Below are 26,490 nucleotides of genomic sequence, written 5' to 3' on the forward strand. Positions count from 1 at the left end.
AGATTACAAAGATTAACTGAAGCGTTTTGAGATATAACATCTTCTCACCATTAGCTAGAAATCCTAATATTTAGTCCTGTTTTGACAGCATTTGTTGTGTTTTAGGGTAGCCAGCTACCCTAATTTTTTCTGGCTTTGAACTATGGAGCTCTTTTGAACAATATTAGAGATGTCACGAAATGCAAGTTTTAGAGACTGCTTTTGTATATTTGTGAAAATTTGTGACATTTTTAGTACAATATTGTCACCTTTTTTTTAATATTTGCGGCAAAAATACAGTATAAATATTAATGACTTTAAAATAGAACCCCAAATGCAACTAAATGGTTTCTCTGAGAACCTTTTTGAACTCAAAATGTTCTTCTACGGTGGTGATGGTAAGAAGCTCTGGCTTCTAAGAGTGTTGAGATTTATCTTTAAGTCAGACACGATCCCAGTTTGCCCAAATATACAAAACCAGCCTCTAAAAGTAATATTTAGTAACATCTCCAATATTGTTAAAGAATTCTGTATCTTAATGCCAAAAAACTGTAGCCTATGATCACTTTTTACTGGTTTTTTTTTGTAATTGTTAGTGAAGAAAAGCTGATCCTGACCTCTGATAAACTTCAAATAATGACTTATCCGCTGCAATTTATAAAGATAAACCCTGCCAACGCAGCAAAACAATAGATAAAGAGTTCTGGTTTCATCGTCAAGGCCTCAGCAGAACACCTACAGATTCTGTATTTTATGTAAATTCTGACATTTAGATAAAACAGTTAAGTCAAGACAGTGCTTTTATACAGCACATCTGAAACAACACAGGATTATAAATGTCATTATGAAAGTAAAATAACAAGACTAAACATGGCAGTTAAGACCCTAGAAGTGGTGTTTAAGGTGTGATTATACCTGAGAAATTTACATAATAGAGAAGAAACCCGACAAAATTACATAAAATGCTACTTTACTAGACAATAATACATATTAACGCAATAGATCTGACTATATTATTATTATATACACAATTAGAATTAAACTAAGTTTAAAAGAAATCTAATTCTGCAAAAACCTCCTCCAGGAACATCTTCTGAATTATTAGAGGTTCCTTCTCCTGCCTGAATCCAGCAGTTAAAGGTTCCTCCAGGAGCCTCCAAGCAACATATTTCTTGAAAATCCCCAGAGTTCCTTGCTTCTCTCTGGATTCTAACAGAACTCGCTGCACAGGATGTTTCCAAATCCCCAAACTGGAACTGTCTCTTCTAACTCTGACACAGTTTTATAATATGTCACTTTCATTCTAAGAGGTGCAGCAGCCAGATTTCTCAACAAAAGTTAAATATCTGCAGCTCCAGTCCAGTTTGTTTCTGACTGACAGTCCTGCACTGTACTGAGACCAAAAATTAAAAGTATTTCCCCAAAACGGACAAACCACAGCTGCAGTAAAGAGAAACGTGGAGTCAGCTGATACCGAGTCTGTCTGCAGAAGTTTAAAAAAACAGGACATGGGAATAGTCTCACATATGCAAACAGAGAAGGCCTGAAAACACTGAAAAGTTGGTCCACAATAAACAATAAATAACATAAATGAGATACTGGGGAAGGAAAAGGAGGTGAGAATAAAGGAAAACATCAATGAAAGGATGAAGGAGAGTCAGAGGTGAGTACTGATGAGCTGGAGGGAGGTTAAATGGACCAACAGGTGGGTTTGCCTGAAAACATTCACTTGACTACTGTATAAACAACAAAAACAGTGATTTGTTATCCTCAAGGTAGCATCTGTTGCAGTTTACACGAATAAAAACCAAACATGTCTGATACTAGATTCTCAAAAATGAGCTAAATTGTCAGAAAATCAGATGAAAAACATGTAAATTTTTGTTTAGTTAACAGGATTTTAGTTTAACTTGTATTACAGCTGACTCGTTTTTCTCACATTTTTTAAATAAAACAGACCCGATTCCATGACACCAAACCTTTTATTTAACCCTCCTGTTGTCTTCATTTATGGGCACCAAAAAATATAGTTTCACTGTCTGAAAAAAATTCAGCAAAAAATTCCCCAAGTTTCTGAAAATTTGCAAAACCTTCAGGAAGAAAATTCCTTGAAAGTTTCCCTTAAAATTTTTATTTTTAAAAAAATCCCCCAAATTTGGCAAAAAAAAATTCTCATAAATATTTTCAAAAAATGAGTAAAAATCTTTTTAAAAAAATCCTAAAAATGTCTAAAGTGATTACATGTATATCAATAAAACTTCTAGTATTTGCTTTAAGAACATTCAACCAAAATCAACCAAAACCTGGCAAAATTCGCTGGATTTTGGTTGATTTTTCTTGTGAATGTTCTTCAGAAACATTTTAACATTTCTTGTTTTCCACCCAAAAATGTTTAAAGATTTCCCAAAAATGTTGAAAATGTGGACATCAGAAGTTTCACTGTGAAAACATTCTTTTTCCCCCACATTTTCAAACTTTAAAACGGGTCAATTTTGACCCACAGTACAACACGAAGGTTGTTGAATTTATCCACAAACTGATGCTTGAAAGTGAACTTGTTCCTCGTTATATTGTTTTTGAGCCATACTGCATTTATTTTATTGGCCCAGGATGTTTTATTTTCCTCTCTGCTCTGTGGAAACACTGCCTGCAGTTCATCTGAGAACTCTCCAAGTTTATTATTTTACCAAATCTCCTTTGTGCAAAGTTTTTATTTTTGTCAAATGTTTCAACAAGAAGCGAAGAATAAAGTGATTTTGATTAAATATTTCAAGTTTAATATTAGATTTGGTTTATTTTCCAACAGAATGTTTTGTCACACACTAAAAGTTCAAAGATCGTCAGAAAAACAGTCAAAATAAAAGACGATTCTTTGTTTCTGTGCAGTGTTACAGTTATAATGTTAGAAATCAGAAAAAGAAAAATAGAAAGAGAATTATTCATTTAGCTTTTTTTTTAAAGTAACAAACCTGGTGACTCGATAGATATTTAACTATATAGATTTATGAAAATTTATTTCCATACTTGTCTCCTGTGTGCTTTGTTTAAACACTGCCTGCAGTTCAGCTGAAAACTCTCAGAATTTTTTTTAAAATAACTGTTGGTCACAGCTGAGTCACAAATCGCTTCACAGTTGTGCTGAAGAGTGTAGATTTTTTTTTGTTTTTAACAGAATCTGTTTAGTGCAAACAGTTTTTTTTGTTGAATTTTTAAATGAAGCATGTAGAATAAAATTATTTTGATGAAGCGCTAAGATTTGGTTAATTTTCCCAAATTAATCCGACGATTCTTTCTGTTTTTTTTTTAATGTTTTTTATGGTTTCTTTTTTAAAAAATATGTAATTGTGGTGTTTTGTGGTTCATTGTCTGAATCTCTCGCTCTTCTCACTCCCTATTTTTTCCTTCTCGTGTCTTCCAGGCGGTGTTCGACTGCGTGGTGACGTCTCTGAAGAACGTCTTCAACATCTTGATCGTCTACAAGCTTTTTATGTTTATCTTTGCCGTCATCGCTGTGCAGCTCTTCAAGGGGAAGTTTTTCTACTGCACCGACAGCTCAAAGGACACGGAGAAGGACTGCCAGTAATCCTCATTCACTTCTTTACTTCCACTATCCATAACAATATCTTTTTATTTCCTTTCTCTTTATGCTTCTTTCATCCTTAATCACTCATTTCAAACGTTTTTTTGTGGATTTCTTTTGTGTAACATTCCCTTTCTTTCTTCTTCTCTTTCTCCTGTCCATTTTTTTCTTTTTTCTACTCATCCACGAGTTAATTAGTGTAATATATTCATTTATTCCTCTTTGCTTCATTGTTTGTTTCAAGGACGAAGCACCAAAGTAGCTCTGTGTCCTTTTAAATGTCAACAGCACAGTTAACAAACCCGTTAGAAAAATGATAAAAGCATCTCCTAATGGTCCTCTACTGAAAATAAAAGTCTAACCCTAACAGTTTTTAAAAGATTATTTTTAACAATTTACTGGTACTTTTTCCTGTTTTGCAGTTTTGTTGCATTACAGATAATGACTAGCAGAATCACAAACAAAAATTTTATTAATTTGCATGTTAAAGATTTAACCCCCGTTTCGTCCTGTGGGTCAAAATTGACCCAATTTAAAGTTTGAAAATGTGGGAAAAAATAATTTTCACAGTGAAACTTCTGATGTCCACATTTTCAACATTTTGGGGAAATCTTTGAACATTTTTTGGTAGAAAAAACAAATGTTAAAAATATTTCTTAAGAACTTTCACTTAAAAATCAACCAAAATCCAGTAAATTTTGCTGGATTTTGGTTGATTTTATTTTTTTTTTAAATATTGTTTCCTTGTCTGAAAAAACATTGAAAAATTCAGCAAAAAATTCCCCAAATTTCTGAAAATTTGCATAACCTTCAGGAAGAAAATTCCAAGAATTCCTCAAAAGTTTCCCTTAAAAATTTTATTTAAAAAAAAAAAAAAAAATCCCCCAAATTTGGCAAGAAAAATCTTCCAAAAAAATCCTAAAAATATCTAAAGTGATTCCATATATATCAGTAAAACTTCTAATATTTTCTTTAAGAACATTCACAAAAAAAAATCAACCAAAATCCAATGAATTTCGCTGGGGTTTTTTTTTTTTTAAATATTGTTTCCTTGTCTGAAAAAACATCAAAAAATTCAGCAAAAAATTCCCCAAATTTCTGAAAATTTGCAAAACCTTCAGGAAGGAAATTCCAATAATTCCTGAAAAGTTTCCCTTAAAAGTTTTATTTAAAAAAAAAAAACATCCCCCAAGTTTGGCAAGAAAATTCTTGTAAATATTTTCAAAAAATGAGTAAAAATCTTCCAAAAAAATCCTAAAAATATCTAAAGTGATTCCATATATATCAGTAAAACTTCTAATATTTTCTTCAAGAACATTCACATAAAAATCAACCAAAATCCAGCGAAATTCACTGGATCTTGGTTGATTTTTTTGTGAATGTTCTTAAGAAACATTTTTAACATTTCTTTTATTCCACCAAAAAAATGTTCAGAGATTTCCCAAAAATGTTGAAAATGTGGACATCAGAAGTTTCACTGAGAATTTTTTTTTTTTTTCCACATTTTCAAACGTTAAAAAGGGTCAATTTGACCCGCAGGACGACATGAGGGTTAATGCATTTTTGCATTTTCATCCACTTTTTTTTATTATTTATTTATTTACCGTTTTTTTAAATAAGATTTCGTTTTTTAGTGTATCATTCTCATAGTTTCACCCATGTTTGCGTCTCACATGGAGCTCTGATGGTGTTTTCTCCTCCAGGGGTTACTACATCGACTACGGGAAGGACAAGAAGGAGGTGAAGCGACGTGACTGGAAGCGACACGAGTTCCACTACGACAACGTGATCTGGGCTCTGCTGACTCTGTTCACTGTCTCCACCGGGGAGGGATGGCCTCAGTGAGTGGAATCAGGACTGTATTACCTTTTTAACATCTGCCTTGTTCTTTGATAACAGTCAGATGTGACCTTTGATGGAGGGAAATCTGATTAATTTCACAAAGACTCGTTATCTCCAGCATGTCGCTGCCGGTGCTGCTGGGTTTGTTCCCAACTCTGTTAATCATCTGCTGCTGTGGAAATAAATGGAAGTGGTTTCCTCCACAAGAGAGCAAATCTGATCTCCACCCCTAAAAACTGGTCCAACACGGAAGATAATAATGTTTTCAGATCTTTAACCCTTGTGTTGTCTTATGGGCCAAAATTGACCCGTTTTAAAGTTTGAAAATGTGAAAAAATATATATATTTTCACAGTGAAACTTCTGATGTCCACATTTTCAACATTTTTGGGAAATCTTTGAACATTTTTTGGCGGAAAAAAAGAAATGTTCAAAATGTTTCTTAAGAACATTCACATAAAAATCAACCAAAATCCAGCAAATGTCGCTGGATTTTGGTTGATTTTTATGTGAATGTTCTTAAAGAAAATATTAGAAGTTTTGCTGATACATATGTAATCACTTTAGATATTTTTAGGATTTTTTGGAAGATTTTTACTCATTTTTTGAAAATATTTGCAAGAATTTTCTTGCCAAATTTGGGGGATTTTTTTAAAAATAAAACTTTTAAGGGAAACTTTGAAGGAATTCTTGGAATTTTCTTCCTGAAGGTTTTGCAAATTTTCAGAAATTTGGGGATGTTTTTGGTTGAATTGTTGGATTTTTTTTCAGACAAGGAAACTATATTTTTTGGTGCCTGTAAATGAAGACAACAGGAGGGTTAAAGTGTAAATTTCCTATACGTAATATCAGCATGTTTGGGAAGCAGTTTGACATAATCTGTGAATAAAATCATCCATTTTTCTTCATCTTTCTTGACATTGACCATTGAACCTTATTGTTATTCCTCTGGTTCCTTCTTATGGATTCTTCCAACACGACTTCAGAAAACCCGTACACATTATACATCACAACGCACGGCTCAATTCACAATACTGTGATGTGAATTTTGGTAGTGATTCATGGTACGGTTTTTACAAAATTCGTAAAAAACTGCCTTTAAAATCCCAATAGAAATGAATGGGAAGCCAGCCGTACGACTGCCAAAGCCAGCCATCTTTAGAACCCTGTAGCTTCAGCATATTTTACAGTAGAAGCTTCATTCAAAGTTTGAACAGCTCAAAAGGCTTTGATTGTTGTTCATCTAAATCTGTGTTTTGATATCTTTTGTGGTTTTTACTCGGTCGCAGTTTAAGTTTTAGGAGTTGTTAGAAAATCCAGAGCTTTTCTTCACTAAATTTTGACGAGGAGAATTTTTTGAAAGAATTGCTGTTAACCTCGTCTCCTTCTCACAATTTCTCCTCAACATGAACAGTTTATACATAAAGATTTGGGCATTTTTGTCCTCTTTCATCCAGCGTGAGTCTCATTAACATTGGATGTATAGTTTTTTCATAAATCACTTCAGAGCTCAGAGTGTGTCGTTGACTCCCATTATATCTGAGCTCTAAAATCAGCAACAGCGAGTCTCTCTAAGCTGCCACCAGATCTACATCATATGCAGCACAGACATGAAAGTGCAGCAGAATGTTCAGAACAAGACTGTGCTTCACACCGTCAAAGATTTGTTTCGATATGACTCAGTTTTTGAGCTGTGACCGTTCGTTTAAGAGGCTAATCTTTGGGAAATAGCTGGTTTTTCAAAATAAAATGCACCTTATGTATAATTCCAGCAGGACAAATTAACCAGCAGCATTTTCTACTTTTTGTTAATGTTCGTATTAATTTTCCTCGCGTTCTTCCAGAGTCCTGCAGCATTCTGTGGACGTGACGGAGGAGGATCGAGGCCCGAGCCACGGAAACAGGATGGAGATGTCCATCTTCTACGTCATCTACTTCGTGGTCTTTCCCTTCTTCTTCGTCAACATCTTCGTGGCCCTCATCATCATCACCTTCCAGGAGCAGGGAGACAAGATGATGGAGGAGTGCAGCCTGGAGAAGAACGAGGTGACAGTCCAAACTCTGCTTTCTTTCTGTCTTCCCTGTCTTTCTTTCTTTCTTTTCTTTTCTTTTTCTTTCTTTCTTTCACTCATTCTTTCTTTCAATTCTTTCTTTCTTTTCATTTCATTTCTTCCTGGTTTTCTTTCTTTCTTTCTTTCTGTTTCTTGCTTGCTTGCTTTTTTGCCTTTCTTTCTTTTTTCTTTCTAGCTTTCTGATTTCTTTCTTTTTTGCTCTTTCTTTCTTTTCTTTCTTTCTTCTCTTTCTCTTTATTCTTTTCTTTCTTTCTTCCTCCCTCTTCTTTCTTTCTTTTTGCCTTCCTTTCTTTTCTTTCTATATGCCTCTTTTCGTTTCTTCCTTTTTTCTTTCTTTTCTTTCTTTCTTTCTTTTCTTTTTCTTTCTTTCTGTCCTTGTTTCTTTCTTTTCATTTAATTTCTTCCTGTGTTTCTTTCTTTCTTTCTTTTCTTTTTCTTTCTGTCTTTCTTTTCTTGTTTTCTTTCTTTTTCTTACTATCTTTCTTTTCTTTCTCTTTCTTTCTTTCTTTCTTTCTTTCTTTTTTCTTTCTTTCTTCTTTCTTTCTTCCTTTCTCTTCTGTGTTTCGTTTTTCTTTTCTTTCTGTATTTTTTCTTTCTTTCTTTCCTCTCTTTCTCTTTCTTTCTTTTCTCTCTCTTTCTTTCTGATTTCCTCTCCCATGAACTCCGTAACGTTTCACAGACAGTTCATGAAACATGCAGCTGAGTTTATGTTCAGTCTATTGATCGATCAGCTGGATGGAGTTTAATGAGCTCATTAGGATGTCGGCTGGTTCTTGGTAACGCAGTTCTTCTCCTAATAATCAATAATATTAGAAACTGATCACATGTAATAACAGATCAATAAAAAATGGCCCCATATTGTGTTTTTGCTCTGTTTATATGAACTATAGCTTCTCTTCTCGTCTTCTTTCCTTTTGTTGTTGCTTGTCTTACATTTATTTCGTGTTTTCTCTCAATCTTTTCTGTCTGTTTCATGCAAAGTGTAATTTACAATTCAGTCTGTGAAGCCCATTTAAATGCAGCATAGTCTGACTGCTTTTGTAAATCCATTTGTCAGTAAAATAATTCTATATTATGCTGATTTAAATACTGTAAAAAAATGAAAGACTGTATAAGTTTACAGTTAAACACTGTAAAAGAATGACTAACAACTCAAAACAAATTATGTGGACAATATTTCTAGTTTTTTTTATGTTTAAAGTGTAAATTGGGGGTGTCAAACTCATTTTAGTTCAGGGGCCACATTCAGCCCACTTTGATCTCAAGTGGGCCGGACCAGTTTTTACTATGTGATCAAAACGACAACAGTCAGATAAAAAAAAGACCAAAAAAAAAACAACAAAAGCAAGACAAAATATTGCAAAAATGAGATACAAAACGTCAAAAAAATGAGACAAACAACACGAAATGAAACAAAAAAGAGAAAAACAAGTTACAAAGTGACAAAAAAAATGGATAAACGACAAAAACGAGACAAAAAAACACAAAACGGCACGCAAAACAACAAATAAAGGAAAACACAACATGACAAAAATAAGACAAAAATCACAAGTGAGATGGAAAGGAAACACAAAACGACAAAAAGAAGAAACAAAATGACAAAAACATGCCACGAAAGTCAGACAAAAAACAACAGAAAGAAGACAAAATATTACAAAAATGAGACACAAAATGACAAAAACAAAACACAGCATGACAAAAGATTTGACAAATGGCACGAAACAGAACAAAAAAAGAAAAAATTCTACAAAAAAGTTACAAAGCGACAAAAAAATGGACATGACAAAAACGGACAAAAACAAAATGAAAAAAACGGCACAGAAAACAACAAATAAAGGAAAACACAACATGACAAAAATAAGACAAAAACCACAAGTGAGACGGAAACGAAACACAAAACGACAAAAAGGAGAAACAAAATGACAAAAACATGCAACGAAAGTCAGACAAAAAACAACAAAAACAAGACAAAATATTAAAAAAATGAGACACAAAATGACAAAAAATGAGACAGACGACATGAAACAAAACAGAGACAAAAAATTTAACAAAAAAGCTACAAATCGACAAAAAATGAACAAACGACACAAATGAGAAAAAAATTACAAGAGCAAGAAACAAAACAACAAAAAAATAGACTAGCAACACAAGTAAGACAAAAAAACACAAAACGACAAAAGCAATGCTCAAAACAACGAATAAATTGAAACGCAAAATGACAAAAATAAGACAACAAACACAAGTGAGACAAAAAAGAAACACAAAACGATTAAAACATAAGACAAAAGTCAGACAAAAAACAACAAAAACAAGACAAAATATTACAAAAATGAGACACAAAATGACAAAAAGAACAACGAACAATCTAGTATTTTACTTTCTGATCAAAACAACTTGTCATGGTCGAGAAATTATTTTCAATTTATAGTTTTACTAATTTACAATCTGCAGTTAATGTCTTCTGTGGAATTTTTACACTTTGAGGACCGGATTGGACCCTCTGGAGGACCGCTTTTGGCCCATGGGCCACATGTTTAACACCCCTGGTGTAAATTAATCCTTTTTTCTGTAATTTTAATAGTTATTACATGTTATTATCTGTAATCCAGGGAAAATCAGTTATTTACTGATTTAGATTTTCTAACGCACATAATTTTTCTTGAAAAATGACACCAAAATATCGGTCATATAATTAACCCTCCTGTTGTCCTCATCTACAGGCACCCAAAAATATTGTTTCCTTGTCTGAGAAAAATTCCAAAATTCAGCAAAAAAATTCCCCAATTTTCTGAAAATTTTCAAAACATTCAGGAAGAAAATTCCAATAATTCCTTAAAAGTTTCCCTTAAAAGTATTATTTTAAAAATATCCCCCAAATTTGGCAAGAAAATTCTTGTTAATATTTTCAGAAAATGAGTAAAAATCTTCCAAAAAAATCCTAAAAATATCTAAAATGATTACATATATATCAGTAAAACCGCTAATATTTTCTTTAAGAACATTCACATAAAAATCAACCAAAATCCAGCGAATTTTGCTGGATTTTGGTCGATTTTTTTGTGAATGTTGTTCAGAAACATTTTGAACATTTGTTTTTTTTCACCAAAAAAAGATTTACCAAAAATGTTGAAAATGTGGAAGTTTTCACTGTGAAAATATATATATTTTTTCCCACATTTTCAAACTTTAAAATGGGTCAATTTGACCCACAGGACGACACAAGGGGACAGTGTAGTTTTCTGGTCAAGCATTGTACAAGAACAAGTTGCTATTGATAAAATACATCTGTCCACAGTAAAAAAAACAGCAACAAGATCCATGGAGGTGAAAAATGAAGCCACAGTGAATAAAAATGTGACAGGAACAAAGAACAAGCTCAGAGAAACTGACTGGGGTTCAGAGAGCTAAAGCAATCAGAAAAGAAGCAAAAAAAACAGCAAATCTCATCAATAAAATAAACGGCAGAGTTTGTTGTGTTTTCCACTGTTGTCTTCCGGTCTGTATCCAGAGAGCCTGCATCGACTTTGCCATCAGCGCCAAGCCTCTGACCCGCTACATGCCTCAGAACCGACACACCTTTCAGTACCGGCTGTGGCACTTTGTGGTGTCGCCGTCCTTCGAGTACACCGTCCTCGCCATGATCGCTCTCAACACCATCGTACTGATGATGAAGGTGAGAAATTAATTAATGAGATCAAAACTTAAGAGTTGGTTAAAAAAAAAAGGAGACAATCTGTCATAAAGAGAGCCAGAAAAATTCTGTCTGGTGCAATACTATCAAGTAAAAAAAAAAAAACTGTAAAACCGGTGTGGCGTTAAAGCAAATATCTATAAATGTTTGGGGTTTTTTTACCTGATTTAACCCTTGTGTCGTCCTGTGGGTCAAACTGACCCGTTGTAAAGTTTGAAAATGTGGAGGAAAAAAATATATATTCACAGTGAAACTTCTGATGTCCACATTTTCAACATTTTGGGGAAATTTTTGAACATTTTTTGGTGGAAAAAAAATGTTTAAAAAATGTTTCTTTAAGAACATTCACCAAAAAAAAATTTATTTTTTTTTTGGTGAATGTTCTTAACCCTCCTGTTTTCCTCATTCATGGCCACCAAAAAATATTGGTGTCTGAAAAAAATCCCCAAATTTCTGAAAATTTGCAAAACCTTCAGGAAGAAAATTCCAATAATTCCTTAAATGTTTCCCTTAAAAGTTTTATTTTAAAAAAAATCCCCAAATTTGGCAAGAAAATTCTTGTAAATATTTTTAAAAAATAAGTAAAAATCTTCCAAAAAATCCTAAAAATATCTAAAGTGATTCCATATATATCAGTAAAACTAATATTTTCTTTAAGAACATTCACATAATTTTTTTTTTTTGTGAATGTTCTTAAGAAGCATTTTTAACATTTTTTTTCCACCAAAAAATGTTCAAAAACTTCTCAAAAATGTTGAAAATGTGGACATCAGAAGTTTCACTGTGACATTTATTTTTTTCCATATTTTCAAACTTTAAAACGGGTCAGTTTGACCCAGAGGACGACACAAGGGTTAAAATGAGCCAGTATGATGCTTTTATTTTGCATCTCCTTCCTCCATCCTACCCTCAGCTGTATTTATTTCCTGACCCGGCCTTTTCCTGGTCGGTCAGACGGACGCTGAGTGACTCAGCCTGTATTAAATATTGATCTATCATGTCCAGGCGCTGCTATTTAGCATGACCTCATTAACGGTGGCCGCCGGCCTCGGAGGAATGACTCCTTTTATAGTGCGACAGATGAGAGGTGCGCAGACAGAAGCTCTATTTATGGGTCTGCAGGAATCTTCCATCAAGCTGCAGATCTGCACACTGCAAAAACTCTAAATCTTACCAAGTCTATTTGTTTTATTTTTAGTCCAAATGTCTCATCCACCTTGATTTAAGATAAATTCACTTAACAAGAGACATTTCAGCAGATGGAGGGGCTTGTTTTAAGACAATGCATCTTAAATATCTTGTTCAGTCAAACAATCTTGAAATGATCTTGTTTTGAGTTGTATTTTTACAAGAAAACTCAAAATAAGTTTAATACATCTCAAATTAGGAGGTTACATGAAAGCAAAAACCTATTTTTGAATGAAAAACTGCTATTTTTTTATTTTAAGACACCTAAGCTTGACAATCCTGGTAAAATAGAGCTTAAAATAAGTTTTCCCAGCTAATATTAAGAACTCAATATTCTAAATATCAGATCTTATTTCAAGAAATCTCACCAAGCCATTTTTCACTTGTTCTATTGGCAGATTTTTTCACTTATTTCAAGGTAAAAGCTCCTTGAAATAAGTTTTTTTTTCCTTGTTTTGAGAGGAGCATTTTTTCCAGTGCAGGGCTCCGGTTCACGATGATTTCGCAGAGCGGCTTCGTGTGTCGGGAATATTCCACTTTTTATCCCACAGTTTAACCCCTGTGCCTCTGTGTTCCAGTACTACTCCGCCCCGCCGGCCTACGAAGCCGTCCTGAAGCACCTGAACACGGCCTTCACGGTTCTGTTCTCGGTGGAGTGTGTCCTCAAGATCATGGCCTTCGGTTTCCTGGTGAGAGAACAGAGCGGCAGAAAGAGTGTGAAATCAAGAACTGTGTAGAAAAATCACTTTATAATATCATCTCCTCTGTCTGGACAGAACTACTTTAGAGACACGTGGAACATTTTCGACTTCATCACCGTGTTGGGAAGCATCACTGAGATTGTGGTTGACCTGCAGGTAATAAAAACATGAAAACTCTTCTATTTTTTTCAAGTTTAATCCCCCTCAAATCATCAGGTTCCTTCTGCTCTTTGATTAGCTTTAACCCTCCTGTTGTCCTCATTTACAGGCACCCAAAAATATTGTTTTCTTGTCTGAAAAAAATCCAAAAATTCAGCAAAAAAATTCCCCAAATTTCTGAAAATTTGCAAAACCTTCAGGAAGAAAATTCCAAGAATTCCTTCAAAATTTCCGTTAAAAGTTTTATTTAAAAAAAAAAAAATTTAATAAAAATCCCCCAAATTTGACAAGAAAATTCTTGTAAATATTTTCAAAAAGAGTAAAAATCTTCCAAAAAGATCCTAAAAATATCTAAAGTGATTACATATATATCAGTAAAACTTCTAATATTTTCTTTAAGAACATTCACATAAAAATCTATAAATTAACTAATAATTGAACAATAATAATTGAACTAAAAAATGGGACTTTTAATGACAATTTTTTTTCATAGATATTTTGATCTACTTGTCCAATATTACAGATTCTTAGTGACATGATGAGAAATAACTGAAAACTCAAGATTTTATACTTAATATTTCCTGAGATGTTGTTGTTGAAACAGCCTCAAAGCTAAATATGTGAGAAAGAAAAGAAAGAAAAACCTGCTGAAAATGGGTTGAAAAGCATTTTTTTGTTTGATGAATCAAGCCAAAACTTCAGAAATATCTTTATAAGTGTCCATATTTTATGCTCTAAAATATCTGGCAAAATTAGAGATGAAAATTTCAGATGGAATGACTGTTTATGAACGTGATTAAAGCAACAGTTTCCCTCTTTTTCTGCCGTTCCTCTGCCAGTTTGTGGACACGTTCAACATGAGCTTCCTGAAGCTTTTCCGAGCTGCTCGTCTGATCAAGCTGCTGCGTCAGGGCTACACCATCCGGATCCTGCTGTGGACCTTCGTTCAGTCCTTCAAGGCGTTGCCGTACGTCTGCCTGCTCATCGCCATGCTCTTCTTCATCTACGCCATCATCGGCATGCAGGTCAGAACAGAAGCAGCGAAACAAACATCCATCGGGGTTCTTTTCAAATCAAGGGACAAAGAGACACTGCAGGGAGGCATTAATGAGCAGGAAAAATATGAAAGATGAATGATTCTGATTTATATACACTACAATAATAATAATAATAATAATAATAATAATAATAATAATAATAATAATAATAATAATAATAATAATAATGGAAATCAGAAACAATTACCTTAAAAAATGGTGAAATACTTTAAAAGTTCAAAAACTGTAAAGATTTTGAGGTGTTTTAACCCTCCTGTTGTCCTCATTTACGGGCACCAAAAAATATTGTTTCCTTGTCAGAAAAAAAATCCAAAAATTCAGCAAAAAAATTCCCCAAATTTCTGAAAATTTTGCAAAACCTTCAGGAAGAAAATTCCTTAAAAGTTTCCCTTAAAAGTTTTATTTAAAAAAAAAAAAAAAAAAAATCCCCCAAATTTGACAAGAAAATTCTTGTAAATATTTTCAAAAAATGAGTAAAAATCTTCCCAAAAAAATCCTAGAAATATCTAAAGTGATTCCATATATATCAGTAACACTTCTAATATTTTCTTTAAGAACATTCACATAAAAAAAAATTGTGAATGTTCTTAAGAAATATTTTAAACATTTCTTTTTTTCCACCAAAAAATGTTGAAAAAATTTCCCAAAAATGTTGAAAATGTGGACATCAGAAGTTTCACTGTGAAAATAGATTTTTTTTTTTCCACATTTTCAAACTTTAAAACGGGTCAGTTTTGACCTGCAGGACGACACGAGGGTTAATGAGCAGGAAAAATATGAAATCTGAATGATTATGATTTATATACGCTGTAAAAATAATAATGATAATAATGGAAATCTGAAAATTTGACATAAAAAAAATGGCAAAATACTCTAAAAGTTCAAAAACTGTAAAGATTTTAGCTAATTTAAAAACAGTGAAACATAAAGGAAGATTTTAGTTGTTTATGTTATGTACAGCTTGAGCCTTTATTGTTGTTTTTTTATTCTTACCATGTAAATGAATATTTTCTACTATGATTTAACACAGCAGTATCTGTAATTTTACCAAACTGGGAAAGTCTATCTGTAAAATAGCAGTTAAACCAAACAGATTTACCATTTTACAATCTTTAATACACCATTTTTTTCTTTCAAACAGCAGCAAATAATGAGACTTTTTTGCTGATTTGAAGAATTTTTTTAAGAAATTTAATGTTAAAGTCAAAATTGATTAAATAATTCATTGACGTTTATAAAAATATAATATAATAATATAATAACATTTTTTTACAGTTTTCTTTTAAAATAGCAGAAAACACATAAAATAATGAGACTTTTTGCTGATTTAAATACATTTTTGAAAAATTAATTTTCCTGTCAAAATTTCTAAAACAAATGATTTACATTTATAAAAATATATGGTATTTGCAGTTTTATTTTCCTTTAAAATAGCAGCAAACATCTGTAAAATAATGACTTTTTGATGATTTTTTTAACAATTAGATTTAGTTTTTAAGTCAAAATTTATAAAAGAATTGATTTACATTTAGAAAAATAGATGTTACTTACAGTTTTATTTTCCTTTAAAATAGCAGAAAATGTCTGTAAAATAAAGATTTTTTGCTAAAGAGAGTAAAAAAAGAGATTTTTGCTGTTTTAATTACAGTTTTAAAAATTTCACTTTTGTGGTCAAATTTTGTAAAAGAGCAAATAATGGAAAAGTTGATTAGTTTTTTTTAACAGTGTAAGGTGAATAAACAAACAGCTCTTTACTTTGACACAACACTGCTGACTTTTATTTCACTGAAGTCCATCTGGGAGCCTCTATTAGCTGAGAAGCCCTCGTTTAGCTGCTTGTAGGATTTTTATACAGAGTCCTGCTGCATTCTAACTGTACTTGTTTCTTGTTTGTGTCTGTTTGTGAATTAGGTGTTTGGGAACATTAAGCTGAATGAAGAGACTCACATCACCCAACACAACAACTTCAAAACCTTCTCTGGAGCCCTGATGCTGCTGTTCAGGTCAGACTCTGTGACTTTACCTGCTGTCCAAAGATCTAATCTGGATCTTTAATCTCCATCCTGAACACGTTTCTGTGATGTAGTGTGGAAGATGTTGCTAGGTTACCGTCAGGCTTTGCTTTCTAAGAATCCAGGAAGCTGCTCAGAGGAGACGGATTCTGTTGGTACCACTTTCCTCCTCAACAATTAGCTTCAGACACTTTGAAGGGTTTTTTTGCTTGAAAAGCAGCCGCTGGGTAAAATACTGAGACGTACATCTGGGTTAAAGTGTTCATGTTGTGTTCATCTCTCCAAGTTCAAGTTTGTTCTTATGTGTTGCAAAGAAAGAGATGTGTGCATTTAAAGCAGATGTAAATCTACACATGAATTTACAGATTCCACAATAACTCAGAAGATACGTTATATAATACAACAAAAATCGTCATAGAAACACTGATCTGCACTTTTGCAGATGGAATTTAAAGTAAATCTATAAGACACAAATTAGTCTTGGTATATCTGAAAGCTGTTTCTGAACTGTGGGCTGCAAGTCTTGCTTGATGTTTTGATTGCATCTTCCAGATAGTTGATATCACTGTGAATAAACTGTGATCTGGAGTCTGACACTCTAAGAAATGAATCTGTAAAATAACAGAAAAGGCGCTGGCAGCTCATTACACCAACTTTGTCCCATAATTCAAATAGAATTTGTCTATTAATTAATAGGGTGTCCACAGTAACAACCAGTAACAGTGCATATTCTGTATTTTAATAGTCTTATATAGTAAGAAACTTGAAAAGTTGTATTTTTTAAAGGTATATATTCAGCACAACAGAACATTTTCTGCTGTTTACTAGAAAATAAATGATGTGCCAACTGTAAAAAAAAAAAAAAAAAAAAAAGGCATTTTCCTATTATTTAATGGTATACAGTTAAAAATATGACATTTTCTTTTATTTAACAGTAAATCTGCAGTACAAAACTGGAAATGTTAAATAAATCCATAAAATAACAGCTCATTACCTGGATGTTGTCTTGTAATAAAAAAATTATGTTGTCTTACCTATTTAAATAAACATAAAAAACATCTTTCACAATCCCATTAATTGTGAACTAAAGAAAAAAAGGATTGTTTTGAATCTCTAAACTGTTCAAAGCTTCCTGATTCATTAAATTCTCTCTGAACTTTGCAAACAAACAGCAACAAAGACAACAATTACATCAACTAATAATTAAAAACTAATATGGACAGTTTCTGTTAAATATGCAGTCCTACAGCTGCGAATCCTCAGATATTATTGTATTATAACAGGAGTGCGACGGGGGAGTCATGGCAGGAGATCATGTTGTCGTGTTTGGGGGGACAACAATGTGAGACGGACCCTTCACTTCCTCCAGCAGTGCAGACCGGCGACCAGGAGGGCGGCTGTGGATCCGACTTCGCCTACTTCTACTTTGTCTCCTTCATCTTCTTTAGCTCCTTTCTGGTGAGATGAGGAAACTGGAATCTTAATGAATCAAACGCCTCAATCAGAACATCCACTAACCGTATTTTCCCTCTCAAACACCGTCCGTCTTCGTATGCACCTTCTACTTCCTGTGTTTCTCCGTCATCCAGATGTTGAACCTGTTCGTTGCTGTGATCATGGACAACTTTGAGTATCTGACCAGAGACTCGTCCATCCTGGGTCCTCATCATCTGGACGAGTTTGTCAGAATCTGGGGGGAGTATGATCGTGCCGCCTGGTCAGTGACTCTTTATTACATATAAATATTTCATCTCAGGTGCTTCTGGGCATATGAAGGTTCATGTTTCATTGATTAATGATAAACATTCCAAACAAGCCTTTAAAGTCTTTTAACCCTCATGTCGTCCTGCGGGTCAAAATGACCCGTTTTAAAGTTTGAAAATGTGGAAAAAAATATATTTTCATGGTGAAACTTCTGATGTCCACATTTTCAACATTTTTGGGAAATTTTTGAACATTTTTTGGTGGAAAAAAAGAAATGTTAAAAAAATGTTTCTTTAAGAACATTCACAAAAAATCAACCAAAATCCAGCAAATTTTGCTGGATTTTGGTTGATTTTTTGTGAATGTTCTTAAAGAAAATACTAGAAGTTTTACTGATATATATGTAATCACTTTAGATATTTTTAGGATTTTTTTTGGAAGCTTTTTACTCAGTTTTGAAAAATATTTACAGGAATTTTCTTGCTAAATTTGGGGGATTTTTTTTAAATTAAAACTTTTAAGGGAAACTTTTAGAGAATTTTTTAAAAGAAGTTATTGAAATTTTCTTCCTGAAAGTTTTGCAAATTTTCAGAAATTTGGGGATTTTTTTTGCTGAATTTTTGGATTTTTTCAGACAAGGAAACAATATTTTTTGGTGACAACAGGAGGGTTAATATAATAAGTAAATAAGGAATACGATGGTTCCACCTGAAGATGGAAATCAGCTCACTGCACATTTATTTTATTCAGTTGTTTTTTGTACCTTTTTTTTTTTTTACTTCTACACTCAACTGAAGTGGCCACATAGAGCATTATATAAGTGATTTATGGTTAGTTTACTCACCCAGGGCAATAAAAATACACAAATTTGTTGATCTGAAGAGCAAATAGGCAGACAAGAGGCAAATAATTGAGAAACTATTCCTTCTAATGAGTATTTGACCTTTCCTGTGCATAATATTGGATGTTGTTTTCCTACGTTTCTCTGCACTCAAATAAAATCTGAGATGCTTTATGATTTAATGCAAATTTAGAAGCCAGTCCACCTTACAAGCTTATGTGTGATGTGGAAACAATGCAGTGATAAGAGGACGTCTTGTGTCCACTAGTGCCTTCTATCTCCTCTGTTTGAAGCCTGCAGTTCAGCTAAAAAGCCCCTGAGTTTTAATCATGTGACTGTTGGTCAAAACTGAGTCACTCATAAGCTTTTCATTTCACAGAGGAGTGCAGATTTTTAAATTTTTTTACAGAATCCAGTTGGTATAAACTGTTTATTTTTGGCACATTTTAAATGAGACGTGTAGAATAATGTGATTTGTATTAAATATTAAGATTTTACAATTATTTTAGTTTTTACAGTTTGTGCCTGTGATAAATGGTATAATTTGGGGGATTTTCTGAAAAATAACACTTGTCAAACCCACAAACAAGCTTCTGGGGTCAGAGGGTGAGTAAAAAATCTTCAGTGATGTGGAACAAATGAGCATTTAACCAAATTAATCATCATGTAGAAAGTTGTCTTGCACTGTAATAGCATTGCAAAATTCATGTGTAAAGTTTGACATGTTCACCAGGTTTATTGTTTAATATCCTAAAACTGCTGGATTTCCATGTTTAAACAGCTGGACGGAGCCTCATTTACCCTCATTGTGCACCACAGTAAAGTCAACTTAACACGACTGAACCAGTTTATGTTCTTTCCAGCGGTAGGATCCACTATAAGGAGATGTACAAAGTTGTTCGCACTATCTCGCCTCCCTTGGGCTTTGGGAAGAACTGCCCCCACAGGGTGGCCTGCAAGGTTTGGTTCCCCCAAACATCCCTCTTCATGTAGGATCCTTCCTGAGCACTTGCTTTCCCTCCTTTTCCTTCCCTTCACCGCCCTGCTCCACCTTCAGGGGCGTAACTCTGGTTAAAGAATGACGACACTTCAGCCTCGGGGTACTAAGGCACCGGATCCGCTCAGATTCGGGAGCAAACTTTAACTTTAAAGGTTCATTTTGATGCAGGATCTGAGCGAATCCCGTCTCTTTCTACCTTTTGGATTTGGTTTGAACGTGTTTCTAAAACGTAAGTATACTAATATTTGCACCAGATCCAGAGAGGCTGTCATTCCTTCTCTCATCTTGTCCCAGGTTTTCTCCTTTCCCCAGATTTCTATGCCCTGCTGGCAGCATAGAAAGAAAACAACCTGTTTTTGATTTCTTTACTCTCTCCCTGTGTGTGATGCCTTGAAATAATCCTTTCTCTTGTATCTCCTCCATTTCTTGCTCCTCTCTTTATACCCTTCACCCTCCGGAACAAATCCACCCTGATTCCATCTCCTCCAACATCATCCCTCCCTCTTCTTCCCCTCCTCCTCCTCATCCTCATGGCTCCCTGGCGCCCCCAGTGGCCGTATCCATTACACTGACATGTATGAGATGTTGACCAACATGTCGCCACCTCTAGGCCTGGGCAAGAAATGCCCCTCCAAGGTGGCATATAAGGTAGAAAAACCCCAGAGGCGCTAACGGGCCTTTTGATCAGCAGAGACAAGCGCTGCAGAACCTCATTTTGTGTGTCATTCATTGGAAAAAGCGACGCATTTTTTTCGTGTTGCTTTTAAGTTCCAGTATTTGTCCATTGGCAGATGCTCCGGTAATGATTTGCCTGTTTGCTTTGCATCTTGGCGGAAAAAGTAAAAATAAAACATTAGTATGTGTCATGTGCGGATATTTGATTAAAGCTTTTTACTAAAGCCAGAAAAAACAGAGCATTAATGAGGAAGTTGTTAAACATCTACATGCTAAATGTTGTCATTTGCAGAAATCTGCTGTCAGATGTTCTCACGTCCTTCATACTTCTTTGTTTCTTCCATCTTCCCGTCTGCATGTGCCTCCTGCCAGTGTCTGGATGTTGTTTGAAGCATGCTCCATTGCAGTTATATCTGTATATTTTGAGAATAAAACTGAATAAACTCCAGATATCGTGCAGCGTCTGATTACAGAAGGACAGCATGAGGCAAGAATAGTATTTCTTTTTGAAATTTTGCTTCAGTGCATTCGGTAATGTCAGATTTTTCATGTTAATATTGTAATTTTTATATATATTTCAAGCTCCTCTTCAAAAAATAAATATTTTATTAATTTTTTTTATGTTAACAGGACATAATAAGTGGTAGAATAATTGTCCTATCTCAGGAAATAATTTCTTGTATGTCGTTCTGTCCTCCTTTAACCATCTCAAAGTGGATTTAATTGAAAGAAGTCAAACATTTTTCGGTATTTAGGTTCAATTTTTAGAACAATTTTATCTTGAAAACCTCTAATTAGCCTGACATTTTTACATTTTAATGGCATAAAAATATGGATGTTTATAAAGCTTTATTTTTATTTATTCAGACATTTTAGAAATTATAGCTTGTTATTAAATATTTAGTAAGATTTTAAAATGACAATAATAATAATAAACTGCCTGTCAAACCATTTTCAGCAGGTTTTTGGTTTTAGCTTTGGTTCTTTAAAGTTATTTTAATGATTGTAGTGAACTCTCATTTCAAGTTAAAAGCATCAGAAGAACTGAAAAGAGTGTTTGAAAGTGTGTGAAAATAAAAACTACATTTTATATCAAATTAGAGGTAGATGGAGAGAGATAAAGGCTTTTATTTGTCATTGTGTATATCCAGCAAAATTTACGATTATCCAAAAAAACTAAGGTAAAATTAACTTGATATTGCCAAAAATACATATATATATATATATATATATATATATATATATATATATATATATATATATATATATATATATATATACGTTAGTAAACTAGAAATGATGACTTGATTTCACTAAATTCCTGCATGTTGTTTTACAGTGTAGTCAGTCATTTTTTTTCAAGCAAGTTTCCTTGAAATTTTATTGTCTAATTATCTCTGTAACTGAATATGGATTAGTGGGCACGAGTAAACAGTGATATAAAGTTCTAGCTGGGCATTTTTCTTTTAAACTTCGCTGATATCCTTTTTACAGTGCAGTAAAACGAACTCATTCCTGCTTTTTATTCGTGTAAAAACGTACTCGTTTAACCTTTGTAATGTTTTTATTTGATGTTATCGGTCTAGTTTGCTAAATGGGTCATTATTTTAGGATAATAAGCTTAATACATGAATAGAGTAGCACTAAATCTGGTTTTATCTTTAGATAATAAGATTCTGGTTCTGGTCCTTCTATGTTTTGTCATTGTGTTTTCCTGACTGATGTTTTCTGTGCTGCCATCAGAGACTGGTCCTGATGAACATGCCCGTGGACGACGACATGTCCGTCCACTTCACCTCCACCCTCATGGCTCTGATCCGAACCGCCCTCGAGGTCAAGATCGCCAGAGGTTGGACGTCGGACCAAAACACTGCAGACAGACTGTATTTACTGTGACGTAAAGGTAAAACTCATTTATTGTGTTTGTTTTACATCCAGGAGGGGAAGATAGAAACCAGATGGATTTGGATCTGCAGAAGGAGATCAGTGTCATTTGGCCTCATCTGTCTCAGAAGACGCTCGACCTGCTGGTTCCGATTCACAAAGGTCAGATCGGATTCATATCACAAAGAAATAGCTGTCGTAGTAGTGAAACTGTATTTTATTACATGAGTCCTGGAGGGTTTTTGTGTCAAATCTGACAGTTTCTAATCTGTCCTTCACAGCCAGTGACATGACCATCGGGAAGATCTACGCCGCCATGATGATCATGGATTACTACAAGCAGAGCAAAGCCAAGAAGCTTCGACAGCAGCTCGAGGAACAGGTGCTTTTCTGTTTTCATACTTATTTTAAAACTGAAGTCACCTGCAAACCTTAACCGCATGTTTTGGTGTTTCGCTAACTTGACAGGCTTCTTGTGTTGAATATTTAACACACGAGGGACCAATTTTAGGATAATAATTGACTTCCAACTTCTCTCTGACAAAATGATGGTCTCTGGCCTTAACTATAGCCTCAGCTAGGCGTCTGTTTTCTATTTAAAACAAGCTTCTCTTTCACCATATAATTGGGATAAAGGAGATTGTAAATGACATTAAGTTTGAGAAAATTGGTGCTTCACTTAAAAAACTGACTCCTTGGCAAGTCCTGGAATACCTTTATTGAATATGTACCACAGTCAAGTCAAATTATTTTTTATCAAGTTTTTTCCCATTTTGTTCTCATTTTGCTGTTGGTTGGTTGGTTGGTTGGTTGGTTGGTTGGCTGACTGACTATATGGTTGGTTGGCTGATTGGTTGGCTGGTTGGTTGGTTGGTTGGTTTTTATTTTGTTTATTCCATTTGTAGCTATGTACATTTGATCATCCAGTTGTTGATTATTGATTGTAATCATATATCACATATTATATGAAGTTTATGAAAGCCACTGGCTGGATCTTGAGATTGTATTCAGGTGGAATGTTTTGTTTGTTTATTTTCCTGCTTCTGATTTTTGTTGTTGTTTGTCTCACCCATTGAAGGTAAGTCTGACCTCTAATTCTAACCAAGTAAGGTGGTTACATTTGAAATAAATCTTTTGTTTGCTGGTCTTAATTTTAAAAGGGGGCATTATAATGTGTGAATAATTATCAATAGCAACTGAAGTGAATTAATTTATCGTGATAAACTGTTTGGTTATATCGCCCAGCCCTACTGTAAAGTATTATCAGCGTGACATGAAGTTGTTGCTCTGCTTCCTTGTTGCTCTCTCTGCAACAATCATCTTAAAAACATCCTGTAATGTGAGATGCACCATTATTTTCAGTTCTGCTAGAAAGAAGTTTCTCCTTCAGTGTGTGATGCAGCCTGATTTCAGAATCTGTTGGGATGTTAAATGTCTTGCAGTCTCAGCTCTGTGTTAGAAATACAAACTCACAAACACAGCGTGGTCTGGACTGAATGTGGATTGCTAATATATCATGAAAACAGAAAGAAAATGGAGCGAGATCTGCAGGAAGTTTGCTCATTTGGGAAAGTTGGAATCATTCTTTCATGTCTGCTGGTTTTGGCCATGCCTGGAGACAAACAGAGAAATGCAGAGATTCAACAAGGACCATACAATTTTATCATGTCTTGAATGTTTAAAGTTGAATGTTTGCTTGGTCAGAGCTCATTTGGAAAAGGTGTTTCAATCCCCCAGCACACCAGCTTGTTGTTGAAACACTCAAAAACCAACTCGTTTTGCAAATTGAAGAAGCTTTTCTAATGCAATACTTCAAAATGCTCATTAAAATGTTGTGGAAAGAGACACAGCTAAATAGACTACTGTAGTCAGTGGGATTCTTCAAGATGGCAGTTTCCAGACTCTTCTGTTTGTAGCTGAAGGACTAATGAGGGAGGTGGATGGAGATGATTGAGGAGGAGGAAAAGATCAGTTGATCATGTTGTCAGGAAAGATGATTCAGTTGTGAGTGGCAGCTCTGCATTAACACGAGTGGATGAGCAACAGACAGACAGGATAAGTGAATGAGTAGCAGTGAATGACTTGTCAGTGAGTGGATTTAATTCTTGGTATCTTTTGATTTTTTTTCTCTCGATAGAAACACGCCCCGATGTTCCAGCGAATGGACGCTTCCTCTCTTCCTCAAGAAATCCTATGCAATGCCAAATCCCTGCTGTTCCTCAGACACAGTGCTGGATCTGCTCTGTAAATTAACTTCTAACCTCCTCACACAGTCACTTCCACTGGAGTGTGATCGTTGTGTTGTTTTGTGCTGTTGTGTCTGATCCTTGTTGTGTCTCTTCAGCACCAGAGGAGGTTTCGTGGCCCTCAGCCCGATCTCTCCTCAGGAGATGTTCCTGCAGCCTCTGTCTGGATCCAGAGAGCAGAAGGAGGAGGAGGAGGAGGGGGAGGAAGAGGAAGATGATGACTACCGTTCACCGTATCATCCCCACCTACATCACCACCACCACCATCTACACACACTGGTACCTTTAAGGAAATGTTCTCAAGCAATACAGTCAAGTAGTTTAATGTTGAATAAAAGAGTTCCTGAAGCTGATTCATTTTTTTGTTTGGTCCAAAGCAGCTACACGATGTGGTTGGCTGCATTATTGATAGTTGTTCCCCTAAAAAACAACAAAATAATATCTATCAATTGAAAAAGAATATTTTTATCACATTATCATAGTAGACTCAGATTGTTTGATCTTTTGATGGCTTTTTTTGGTATTGTTTAGGTATTTTCTGCATCGACCCGAGTTTCTTCTTCTTGTTTTTTTTTTTCATCTCAAATCATCCGGCACCTTCTACTCAACCTTTCTGATTTGCTTAAAACTAAACTTTAGATATTTTAAATGTTATCTGTGAAATATTAGATATATCCAGAACTTTCCGAGATTTTAAAAAATATGTACAGTGCCAATGTTTTGTTTTTTTTACGTTAAAATTTTAGGTTATGCTTGAACAACAGTATCTCAGAAACTACTAAAGATGTTAGTGTTTATTGTATTATTTCTCAGCATACTATCAATTTAGAATCTGCAATATTGACAACTGATGTTTTTGAACTCTTAGATCAGGCCGTCTCGAAATATTTTGGTTTTTGCGGTACAACTTGTGTTTCTTGCTCAGTCAGTTCAGAACGTTCCATGGCAATAACTATTTTGTGACCAAGTATTTCATCTTTTAAGTATTCTATATGTTTGTATGTATCTATATGTTTTTGTTTTGTATTATTGTGACATACAACTAGATATGGTTCAGACAATATCCCTCTGCATTATCAGTATTTTTGGTAATGGGAGCTCAAAGATGGGACTTTTCATGTCAGCTTAATTTTTTTTCTAGTTAAACTCACCCATAATCCGAGATTATTCGATCTATTTGAGAAATAACAGTGAAGATATCAGGCTTTTACCTTCAGTAGTTCCTGAGATATTGACATTTAAGAGTAGCTTCAAATTTCAATGTGTGAAAAAACATATAAAACAAGGGTTGACAAGACATTTTAAAAACTATATAGCCAGGAAAATATTTGACATATCAAGCCAAATTTAACAAATATAACTTTATATATCTTTATACATATTTAATGCTATAAAATTTTCAAGCAAGTCAGAGATGGTCCAACAAAAAGTGTTATAAAAATCAGAAAATTTGAAATGGAATGACCTCTGTATCATTGTGTAGGTGCCAGAAGTAGTGGAGTATAACCAGGTGATGCAGCAGACCCAGCAGGACCCAACACTCATGAAATCACCTCAGCGGACAGCATCCATCAGAGCCTCCTCCATGCCCAGACTGGCTGTTGATCCCCAGGTAATACAGAGTAATAACCTCTATCCAAACCTATATTCAGCCCTGAACTAATCTGGTTTTAGTAGGCATTCTAAAAATCAATAAACAGTTCAAATCCACACCAGATATATCAGGGTTACTCAGATTTTCTGCCTGACAGCGCTGAATTTCAACTATTTTAAACCAGCCGCCAGAGAGAGAGTTTGTTTGCTGGTTAGATGTCATCTACGGTTACTGAAGTGATTGGTCTCCTGGTTGTTTTGCATGT

The 26,490-nt window shown here is 34.3% G+C and overlaps 1 protein-coding gene across 10 annotated transcripts in view; it reads left to right on the top strand.

The window, feature by feature from the left end:
* The window catches only part of LOC111568755 (voltage-dependent R-type calcium channel subunit alpha-1E), a 209,969-nt gene that overhangs the window by 178,759 nt on the left and 4,720 nt on the right, over positions 1-26,490 (top strand). For 6 of the 10 annotated variants that reach the window (XM_055017585.1, XM_055017606.1, XM_055017615.1 and 3 more), the window contains 17 exons: positions 3,398-3,558; positions 5,263-5,400; positions 7,245-7,446; positions 10,981-11,145; positions 12,930-13,040; positions 13,128-13,208; positions 14,051-14,236; positions 16,181-16,272; positions 17,565-17,739; positions 17,871-17,998; positions 19,690-19,786; positions 22,245-22,350; positions 22,440-22,547; positions 22,667-22,767; positions 24,523-24,629; positions 24,730-24,910; positions 26,115-26,243. In XM_055017585.1, coding sequence (XP_054873560.1) covers positions 3,398-3,558; positions 5,263-5,400; positions 7,245-7,446; positions 10,981-11,145; positions 12,930-13,040; positions 13,128-13,208; positions 14,051-14,236; positions 16,181-16,272; positions 17,565-17,739; positions 17,871-17,998; positions 19,690-19,786; positions 22,245-22,350; positions 22,440-22,547; positions 22,667-22,767; positions 24,523-24,629; positions 24,730-24,910; positions 26,115-26,243 — 2,268 coding nt within the window. Of the gene's footprint in view, positions 1-3,397; positions 3,559-5,262; positions 5,401-7,244; positions 7,447-10,980; positions 11,146-12,929; positions 13,041-13,127; positions 13,209-14,050; positions 14,237-16,180; positions 16,273-17,564; positions 17,740-17,870; positions 17,999-19,689; positions 20,475-22,244; positions 22,351-22,439; positions 22,548-22,666; positions 22,768-24,522; positions 24,630-24,729; positions 24,911-26,114; positions 26,244-26,490 lie in introns of those variants that run through there. The other 4 variants (XM_055017591.1, XM_055017603.1, XM_055017617.1 and 1 more) reach the window with 2 other exon arrangements.

This window comes from Amphiprion ocellaris, chromosome 2 (assembly GCF_022539595.1).
Source record: "Amphiprion ocellaris isolate individual 3 ecotype Okinawa chromosome 2, ASM2253959v1, whole genome shotgun sequence".
In the NCBI taxonomy this organism is placed as follows: domain Eukaryota; kingdom Metazoa; phylum Chordata; class Actinopteri; family Pomacentridae; genus Amphiprion; species Amphiprion ocellaris.